The sequence below is a fragment of the Ziziphus jujuba genome, chromosome 3 (assembly GCF_031755915.1).
Source record: "Ziziphus jujuba cultivar Dongzao chromosome 3, ASM3175591v1".
NCBI classification, from domain to species: domain Eukaryota; kingdom Viridiplantae; phylum Streptophyta; class Magnoliopsida; order Rosales; family Rhamnaceae; genus Ziziphus; species Ziziphus jujuba.
Genome location: NC_083381.1, coordinates 33,971,991 through 33,982,605, shown reverse-complemented (window position 1 = coordinate 33,982,605; position 10,615 = coordinate 33,971,991). Strand labels below are relative to the sequence as shown.

Here is a 10,615-nt window from a genome sequence, read left to right as displayed (position 1 = left end):
TTACCAAGTAAAAAAAAAAAAACAAAAGGTTTGATTCAAGGAAATCACGAACTGTTGAATGAATGAGAATGTTCCAAAATCTAAAAAACCAAACTGGTTTAGTCAACAATAAATATAAACTATAGATACTTATTATTTCAAAAAAAAAAAAAAAAACTATACATGCTTATTAATTTAATTAATTAATAATTGCCAAAAAAAAGAAAAGGGAGGAAAAAAAAAAAAAAAAAAAAAAAAAAAAGGTCAAAAAGCCTACAGCGTTTTTGCATCGCAAAAATGGGAAGTCCTCGGTGGTGGCGCTTAAGAAGCCCATATTCTGTTGCATAGAGAGTTCAAAAACTCAATCTTTGTCTCACAAATACATCTCTCCCTCCTTCTTTCTAAACGTTTGCCGATCATTTTCTTGGAAACTAGGTGGGAATTATTAGGATGCTGTTTTCTCGGGGGTTTTCTCGGATTCCAAGAAGCAGCTTCAATGGGTTGCGCCGACTGTTCCTTTCAAGCCAACTGGAGTACTGTGCCTACCATTTTATTCACACTAACAATCCCAAGTTTCTTCCCCACTCCACCCACATGGTTACCAATGTTTTCAAGTCTCAAAGTTTCTGACATTTTTTTGCTTTTGAGGTTTATTTTTTAATTGGTTTGATTTGGTGTTGTATTAGTAGGTTCTAAGCGGCAGACATGATTTCTTTCCGGGATTTCTTGCCTCCTTGCATGGTTCCAGGCATCAAATTCATCAGCAGAGCAGCTCTATAGTTGAGGTGGGGGTATTGGTTCTTCATTGTCCTTGCCTCTTTGTTTGCCAATGTTTTTATTTTTTATTTTAGCTGCTTATATCATTTGCATTATTTACATCTTTACCCAGGAGTTCAAAAAGGAAGAATTTTCTTCGGCCATGCTAGCTCTGACTTCTAACATAATTTTTCAGTATTTATAATATGTTATGAACGTCTGATTCTCACATGGTTTACCCCTCCACCCACCTAACACCCAACCCCCACAATGGAAAACATAAAAGATGAAAAGGAAATGACAACAATAAGCCTAATTTGTAGTCTCAAGGATAAGTAGGTCGCTCTTTGTTTTTTTTCTTGTTTAGTATTTGTATATTTCTCTACTGATCCTTGCCTTAAATGTATTTTGCAATTTTCCTATTTGCGTATGGACTTCTATGAATTTTATTTGGAGATACATTTTTCACTTGCTTACCATCTCTTTTTTAAATACACATTGGATTAATATTTTTATTTTGCAATTTTCCTATTTGCGTATGGACTTCTATGAATTTTATCAGGATATACATTTTTCACTTGCTTACTATCTCGTTTTTAAATACACATTGGATTAATATTTTTAATATCTGCTTTTCAGGACCAACATGACCCATTCTCGCTTGTTGCTGACGAGTTATCACTTGTTGCTGACAGGTTACGGTCCATGGTAATTGCCGAGGTATCAGTTTGTCTTTTCTCCTCCTTTTAGTCTTAACTTGTATTGTTCTGTAACATGGTACAGAAAATGTTAGTTGGTCTTTTGATCTCTGTATAACGAAATTGGGGCTTTATATTTCATCTCATCCAGGTTCCTAAGCTTGCCTCAGCTGCTGAATACTTCTTCAAGATGGGGGTGGAGGGAAAAAGGTTCCGTCCCACGGTAATAGTTATAATGCCATTGCAGATTTGTACCATATGATTGTTATCATAAAACATTGTTAAAAGTTGCTCGTAGCATAAAAAAACCTTGATTCATTTATGCATCCTAGCAACAACTGCTTTGTCTTCAGAATTGATCTTTTCTTCTCCCGTCACTTATTTTGTCATAAATTTCATAGTTTAAGCTGCTGTTATGCATCCGTATTATTAATAGTTTTCTGAGTATTTGTAAGTAATACTACTGGCTTAGTTGATGAAGCCTTTTGAGCTGTTATCTGCTTGAGCTCTAGGTGACTCGTGCACACATCCAATCATTCACTGATTGCCCTGAAACCTTTCTTCTGTTTATGGCAAACAACTCATATGCTACGCAAATCTAATCCATTATTTTGTCATGATTATTTTAGTTTCTTTTTCTTCTTTTATGCTTTTGAATTTAAATCAAAGCAAATTTGATAACTTTTCTTCTGTTTTTCACCTTTAATGCACTTTGCTCTTTCTACACCTTTTTGGAAGAATATGGTGATAATATCATTGGGTTACTTAACTAATTATGTATCGTTTCATTTATCTTCACCTTTCTTTCATATGTGTGACAACAAGAAAATGTTTATGCAGGTTTTATTGTTGATGTCTACAGCTGTAAATCTCTCTGTACCGGAGCCTCCTAAAGGGCTAGGAGATTCTGTGACAACAGAGATGCGAAATAGGCAGCAGTCTATAGCTGAAATCACAGAGATGATCCATGTCAGTTCCTTAAGAATTTTGTTAACCTTCATGAATTATCTTCAGAACATATCAATTCTTTCAAAGAAATGAGTACAATTTGGATAAAATTCTTGCATGAAAGGTTCTATGTTGATGGCTAACCAATAACATTCCTGTTTATTTGACAAGGAATGGTGCTTGGTTTAAAAGTAATTTCAATTAATGCATGCAACTCTGGATCATTTCTGATACTCCCAATAACATGTCATTTTCATTCATAATCTTGGGAAAAATATTAAAGAATGTTATGTTGAAGCTTGAATTGGCTTTTGAGATTTGGAAATCCTGTAATCTTTCCCTTCATTTTCCTTGGTCTAATCTTTTGTAAAATGTTTCTGTTTCACACAAGTGACTGCCATCTGTGTTCAGGTATTATGTTTAATAGTTGAAAATGAGAGAGAGGATATCTGTGAATGGTACTTTATATAAACTTTTGTTATGGGATAGGATGTGAAGTATGAGTTGCTCTCTATTAGTAAAGTAGGAAAGCCATGAAGAGGTTGTCTTATTGGCATTCCATTAGAAAACACGACTGGATATATTTCTATATATATATATATATATATTTATTTCAGAGGTATTGGTATAATTTAGTAACTGTGTGCTATTTTTAGGTTGCAAGCCTTCTACATGATGACGTTTTGGATGATGCAGACACTAGACGTGGTATTGGTTCATTAAACTTTGTGATGGGAAATAAGGTGCGGTTCTTGCTCTTTTGATTTTTTGACTTTTTTTGTTTAGTTTATATCATGTATGCTGTTTTATTTTTACCTTTGCTACTTGGCCTAAGTTTTAGTGCCTGTTTTCAAAACTGTATCTTAAAAATTGTTTTCAGAAACAATAAAAAAGATAATGTTTTCATTTGATACCATCTTCTAAGTCTAAACGTGAACTGAAACCTTGTTTATTTCTCAAACTGAAGTTTGTTTTCTGAAAACTGGTGTGAAAACGCTTTTCCAGAAACACATTTGTTAGTATGTTTTCACACTGTTTTCTCTTTTTTAAGAACAGATACTCTTTTCGAAAACATTCATACATTCCTCTTTTGTTACTTTTATTTTTAAATTTATCCTCCTTTTCCTTTACCTATCATTAGATTTAGAAATCTTTTGCATGAATGAGAGAAGCTTTATATGAATCTTGGTATTGGCTTTGCTCTGGGTTGTATGGCTTGTAAAACATGAACTAAGTTTTGGAAAGGAATGAGGATGACCTTATCTGTGTGTTCAAAATGACAACTTATTTTCTGCTTATGTTTTTTGTATGCATATTGTTTTTGAAGGGGTTTTGTTAACCCAAAAAGGGAAAAAAAAAAATTGATCTGTTTGATGTGTTCTTCTATTGCTTTTGTTTTTCTATATTGTTGGCTCAGATGAGTCGTGTTAGGCTGGAATTCCTCTGATGCCCTTCTCTTTTCTTTGATGAAATCCTTTTATTTAAGGCTGTAATTTATCTTACTTTTCTGTAATACATATAGAATGAATTCTAGCACGGTAGAAGGAAGTTGCACTGTTTTCCACAGATTTTATAGGCTTATTTATAGCTTCTATTTGTAGTTGATAGGTACTTATGGAATGTGGTCCAAGCCTTAACCTTATTACTTTCTTCTGTCATTTTTCATGCAGTTGGCAGTATTAGCAGGAGATTTTCTGCTTTCTCGAGCTTGTGTTGCACTTGCATCATTAAAAAACACAGAGGTATACATATACACCTTCTGTGCTAATATGCAATGATATATTGAGCATCTGTATGCAAGTGTATGCATTCCTCTGATTTGTTTTAACACGTGCTTTGCATAATCTATAAGTGTTTTTAGGTTGTGTCACTATTGGCAACTGTTGTGGAGCACCTTGTCACTGGTGAAACCATGCAAATGACAACATCATCTGGTCAACGGTGCAGGTATATAGCTTTGCAACTTTTGTCATATACAATATATGTTATAAGCTTTTGTCATATATGATATATATTATAACGAGTAAATGTACTTTACAACACATGATTTTTTTTTTTTTTTTTTTTTTTTTTTTTTTTGGGGGTGAAATTTTATACGAGTAACTGGTAATGATTTACCAGCCTTGGTTATTACTGGTGTTTTGACTTTTAACTGTTCATCAAGTATTCAAGGATATTTGTTTTGATTTGCAGCATGGAATACTATATGCAAAAGACATACTACAAAACTGCATCATTGATTTCAAACAGTTGCAAGGCAATTGCCCTCCTTGCAGGGCAAACAGAAGAAGTTGCAACATTGGCGTATGAGTATGGCAAAAATCTGGTTTGTGAAATCAAGTCATTCTCTGTCTTTCTTCTTCTTCTTTTTATATTTTTTACATTTCTTTTTTTTTTTGTCCAAATAAGTATCAGTGGGAATTCTTATGAGTTTGTGAACATTTTGTTCTAAGCTAGGTAAATGTCTGAGTGGCAACTGAAGCTTATTTTAATTTGAGCCTTTGAATTATGACGCTAAACAAAGTTTGGACAGATTGTCTCATGTGAGCTGATCTGAGGCTAGAGTGATTTAAAAAATTGCAACAAAAATATGTCATATGAGTGTATGATTGATGCTAGTATGGTTTTATTATCATTTTGTTTCTATTCTATTCTATTCCATTCTCAGCAGAAAGGAACACCCAAACTTTGTTTACGTTTTGAATTGTTGTGGCTGTAATGCTAGGCATGCATGATATTGAAAGGCCCAAGTTTGTTGTATTTAAACTGTATCATTTAGGAAAAAGCAAATTTAAGTGTATCATATGTCATTTTTGCAATAGTTCTCTTGCTAAATATATGAAACTATGAATTTTCACTTTGAGCTAACATATTCAATTCTTTTTTCTTCCAGGGCTTGGCATATCAGTTAATAGATGATGTTCTTGATTTCACAGGCACATCAGCTTCCCTTGGAAAGGGATCCTTATCTGATATCCGCCATGTAATTTTTTATTTTCAGTGTGATATTTCCTTCTTTCCATTGCAACTGGATGTCTCGTTTTGTGTGCAAGTGTCTATCACATGTGTAGTGTGGTAAATAAATAGATTGTTTTTACATGTCACCTTGTATGAAATCACTACATGTTTTTTTGTAGGGCATTGTAACTGCTCCGATATTGTTTGCCATAGAAGAGTTTCCTCAGTTGCGTGCAGTGGTTGAGCAGGGTTTTGACAACCCCACAAATGTTGATCTTGTAAGTTTTGTTTATGTGTAATTTGTGATACTGGTTTATGATGAATATTGAGAGTTGTTTCTCCATTCTATTTATACATCGTCTCTTTCAATGTTAATGTGGGCTGGTTACACTGCATCTTGTTTAATCATGTTATATTGTCAGCTGATTGTAGAAACTCTCTGACCAAATTCAAATCTGATTAAAAGTTTCTGAGACTTCCGAGTCTGTCATCCTTTTCACTTTTCCTGTTTTAAAATTTAAATTACTTTATGGATGATGGTACTTCACCCTAGTAATCATTGGCATAAATAGTCTTATATTTATGAGATTTGTTGCCTGGGAATATTTCATGGATTTGCAATCATGAAAGCATCATTTTTAATGCATACTTCATTTACGATGCGTCTGAAAAATGCAGGCCCTCGAGTACCTGGGAAGGAGCCATGGAATTCAGAAGACAAAGGAGCTAGCAATGAAGCATGCAAACCTTGCTGCAGAAGCAATTGATTCATTACCTGAAAACGATGATGAAGATGTGAAAAGGTCAAGAAGAGCACTTGTAGATCTCACTCAGAGGGTCGTTAAAAGAACCAAATGATGGAAAATACCGGGAAAGAAAAAGCATATAGCGATGAATTGTTTCAAAATTTTCGTATTGCTGCATGGTTACTTCGTCAATATTCTTTAGATTATCCCGACTTTGGTTCTTCATAATTTTGACCAAAATGTAAATTAACACTGCAGAATAGGATCAGGCCTAGTGATAGGTAAATATTTTGTTCTGCTGGATGTATTGTGTGTCATAATCCTTTTTATTTGACAACGAGAGGGACTGCTTGGTAAGAAAAGCAAGGTAATAGAAAGGGTCGCCTGAAACAGAAGACATACCTGTTCCTGTTGAAGAGATGAATAAAATTCAGGGAGCACGTTGGTTCTGTTGTGGGGGAATTGACGGTGATACTGCTTTCGATGGTACTCATCTATTAAGCAGATTACTACCATACAAAATGTCACATTCAATTGACTTTGATGATTCAATTATAGAAGTTCAAAATTAAAACAATGGTCATATGAAGTGCCATAAATATGGTAATTCTCTGTTTGCTCTCAAATTAGCCAACAAATTTATTCTTCGTTTTACTTATTTTTTAAATTATTATTATTATTATTTTTCTTCTTTTGAAAATGTTTTAATTATTTTTTTCATTGCATTTTAAATGTTAGTTGCCCAATTGCACATATGGGAACTATTTTAATAGACGTTAAGAATTCATCCATTATTCATGCGGTAAAGGCAAAAATTCTAAAGAGGAAAGAGAATAAATAAATGAAGTGGTTCAAGAATTTTCTTTTCGGATCAAAATTGATATGAAAATTTTTACTGATCTAAAGATACAATTATTATAACTTATATGAACTTCAAAATATGAAAATTGAAAGAAGAAATAAAAAAAGAATCCAATTTTTCAGAAACAAACTAGCTTATTTTAATAGAGTAAAATATGGTAGAATTATAAGGGTATTATGGGGAATAAAAACAATGAAACAGATAAGGCAAGCTTAGGAAGAAGGACATGAGAGTGGGTATAAATAGGAAGAGCAAAAACGCATCGGACTCAACTACTTGATCTTATCTGAGCAGAGCAAGAGAAGCCGCCTTAGGTTTCCTTCAATCCCCGAAACCCTAGCTTCTTCTCTCTGCTTCCGATGGCTGAGCCACCCACCCTCTTTCTTTTAGGGGTTGCCGAGGCGGCTCTGTAAGCCGTATGGGACAGAGAGTTTGAGATGGGGTTTTTTTTCTCCGTGGGTTTTTTGGGGCCCTAATTGGCTGCACTCTGACCCTGCGATGAAGACTGCCCGCAGTCAGAGCCCCCCAAAATTCTGTGAATGTAATCAAAGTGGGGCTGTGATGGCGTCGCGGGCTCCACCCCCTTTTCCATCCTTTATGTGCTCTGTTATGTTTTATTTCTGTTTTCAATTTTTTTGAAAGTTTTTGTTGGGAAGTTGGGGTTTTGGAAGTACAGTATATATTTTGTTTTCATGTGTGTACATAAGAAGCAATTTTTATTCGTAGTTAAAAGGCTTTTGATAGTTTGAATCATTTTTTCCCTGTAAGGATTTTTCAGAATGTTATTTTTGGCATTATGAATTTCCACTTTCTTGTTTTCAAAATTTTAATTTGGGATGTTTAGGTTTTAAGAAACATGATATCTTTCTCATGTGTATGAAAAAGAAGCAATTTTTCAATGACATTAAAGAAGTTTAATCATTCTTTCTGTGGCACTTTTGTAGGATCTTTTCAGCTATCCATATATTCTGCTTTATTCCCTCGATTTGCTTATCAGTTTGTCAGCCTTCTTTTTACAAAAACTTATGAATGCCTTTAGGCTTCTCGGTAAGTTGAGAAAAAAATTGTCATTTTTATCCAATTACCAGCTTTATTACTATGCATATGCATTTGTGTTATTTTGCAGGAAATCCAACCTGAATTTCGTAATGAGATAGTGGAATCTTGGACCAAAAGTAAGTGGGGGTATGTTCTCATCTCATTTGTTACTTTTAAGGACTATTGAACTAAATATCTATTAGCGTAATTTCATTGCCGAGTTAGAAAGATGCTGAACACCTTACATTCCGCAGGGGTTGATCTCTGTGTGGAGTTCAAGGGATTTTTCGGGTAAAAGTATATTGATAATCATAGCCGAAATCTATGCTACCAGATGTAAGTGGAAATCGTTCTATAACCTTAATTTGTATAAATGTTGAGAAAACTAGTCAGAATAATCTGATTTTGGGTATCTGAAGACCCAAAAAAGAAAATAAATTGTTTATTGGAACAAATGCTGACCCTAACCTTAATTTGTATTGTGATGCATAAATGTTTCTATTATAATCTTTAGACAGTGCAGTATAATGTTTATTTACCAAATTAAAAAAAAAAAAGTTTTTAATCATCCCATCCTGAATTATGTCTTATCTTTATATATTAAGCTGGGTAGAAAATTCTGGTATCTATGGTAGTGAAGCAAGTATAGTAATCCATTTGGGAAAAATGTCTGGTAACTATGGTAGAGAACGTCTAACAACAAAAGATGCTAAACTTTTGCTTGATGCATACCTTGATGTTGGCTATAGTGGGTCATAATTCAGAACCTATTTCATCATCATTCTTATTGTAGCTTTGGAAAGTGGAAGATTGAGAATGGCATGGTGGAATCTAGATAGGAATATGACAATTTAATGGGAAGATTTTACTGAATGGTTTGACTGCTGTCTGAGTATTTGATTTTGAAGACCTAACTTTTCACCCAAAAAAAAAAAAAAAAAAAAGTAGAGAAGCGAAAATCAATAACAAAGAACTAAGAGCTAAATTATTATTCAGAGGAAAGATGTACCTTTTTATAGCTTTTTGTTATGTTATCTTTTAAAAAAATGGTTACTTTTAGGTGAGTCAATTTCGTGAAGAATTTGAGGAAGTGATATGATGCCTAAAAGTTTCGAAAGGAACACGAGGAGTACTAATGAAGTTATTAAATGGGATTAGATGTTGTTTGGCATGCATGCTTCGATTTTGTGTTGTAATATTTTTTTACTTGTGTTGGATTTTTTATGTAATTATAACACATTAATTGCAAAAGTTTTATGACAATCTCATTATGCATCAAATTTTAGAAAATGAAAAATGGTTATTATATTTAAATGTCTATTTAAAATGCAAAATAAACATTTAATATAGAAAATTATGTGAGTAATAGTTAATATGTGGTAAATATTGTTTATTTAAATCACTAATGGTATATTCAATCGAACTAGTTAGATTAAATAAATTTTTTTTTTTTTAATGTAATAAACATCTTTCATTTTCTAAACTGATTTTCTAGAGATTTTTTTTCTCCTTTTCTTGCTAGTTAAGAAAACTAAGCAAGCAAACCAACTAGCCCGCACTCCATGAAAAATCCTTAGCCTATGCAGATTTCAAAACAGTAGCGGCTCGGTAATATTAACTTGACCAAAATGATCATCTGGGTAAAAACTCCACATGCACAATTTATGAGTTGCATGATTAGTTTCTTTAGGCATTCACTGAACCAAAAAAGATTGAAAAAAAGCATGAAGACTTCTAGCTTCTTTAATGTAGTCCATTCCCACTTCACAAACAACAGAATCATCAGAAACAATAGCAGAAATAATATTCAAAGCCTTACCTTTAATCTGAATATGTCTACGTCCGTGATCTCTTGCAATTCTGAAAGAAAAGCCAGTAAATAGCACAAGCTTCTATAGAGGGATTAATAATATTAATTTTGAAAATCTACATCCTTATCATCATTGTTTTATCATTTCAAGCAATAATACCAAGTCTTGAACTTTGCATTGAAATGTTTGGAGTAACATTTAACCTGATCACACCAAAGGGAGACGAGTCCATACCTTACTTCTATTTGATGTCTTGACACGAGAGAAGCCAAGCCACCAACAGCAGCTAATGACATTTTGGATTCTAAAAATCTAAACTTGACGTGAAAATGCTCTCGAGTAATATTAACGGAATAATTAGAATAAGTTACTGCTATGAAGATGTCACATATGATAAATGAAATAGTTGCCCAACACGTAAAAGCCAACTTAGATCAATCTCTATCGTCCACTATCTTTGCAGGATCAAGAACAAAAGACACAAGCTTATAAGCATTTGGACAAGATTCACTTTGGGAACTTTTTCAGTATTTTCGGGGTGATCCCTGAAGTTTCATTGGGTAATTCGAGAATACTAATGAAATCTCATCTAAATCGTGCACAAATAACATATGCTATAACAAATAATATTTCAATATAAAGATAGTCGCGACAATAATATTTCAATATAAAGATAGTCACGACAATATATTTCAATATAAAGATAGTCACGACAATATGTAAATTCATAATTATGATCTACAATTATAGCTTATCATATTATAGGTAATAACTGCACATATATAATATAGTTATTACAATTGATAAGAGTATATGTAA

The 10,615-nt window shown here is 33.1% G+C and overlaps 1 protein-coding gene across 4 annotated transcripts; it reads left to right on the top strand.

The window, feature by feature from the left end:
• The first annotated feature begins 222 nt into the window (after window positions 1-222).
• On the top strand, window positions 223-7,526 carry LOC107409042 (solanesyl diphosphate synthase 3, chloroplastic/mitochondrial). 4 transcript variants are annotated; one of them, XM_048477375.2, is made up of 12 exons: window positions 223-576; window positions 669-764; window positions 1,375-1,455; window positions 1,585-1,656; window positions 2,274-2,402; window positions 3,038-3,124; window positions 4,052-4,123; window positions 4,243-4,328; window positions 4,575-4,707; window positions 5,275-5,364; window positions 5,519-5,617; window positions 6,018-7,526. In XM_048477375.2, exons 1-12 carry the CDS (start codon window positions 430-432, stop codon window positions 6,195-6,197), a joined length of 1,272 nt encoding a protein of 423 aa, XP_048333332.2. In that variant the 5' UTR covers window positions 223-429; the 3' UTR covers window positions 6,198-7,526. The 4 variants fall into 4 exon arrangements, with proteins under 4 accessions (XP_048333332.2, XP_060671685.1, XP_048333333.2 ...); XM_060815702.1 differs by having other exon boundaries at window positions 224-512; XM_048477376.2 differs by having other exon boundaries at window positions 435-576; window positions 666-764.
• Window positions 7,527-10,615: the final 3,089 nt, after the last annotated feature.

Bases quoted from the DNA above. Each gene is read 5' to 3' on its own strand.
- LOC107409042 (XM_048477375.2), top strand. From the start codon at position 430: ATGCTGTTTTCTCGGGGGTTTTCTCGGATTCCAAGAAGCAGCTTCAAT. The intron at 1,657-2,273 runs GTAATAGTTATA...ATGTTTATGCAG, and splicing joins GAAAAAGGTTCCGTCCCACG to GTTTTATTGTTGATGTCTAC. The intron at 5,618-6,017 runs GTAAGTTTTGTT...TGAAAAATGCAG, and splicing joins ACCCCACAAATGTTGATCTT to GCCCTCGAGTACCTGGGAAG.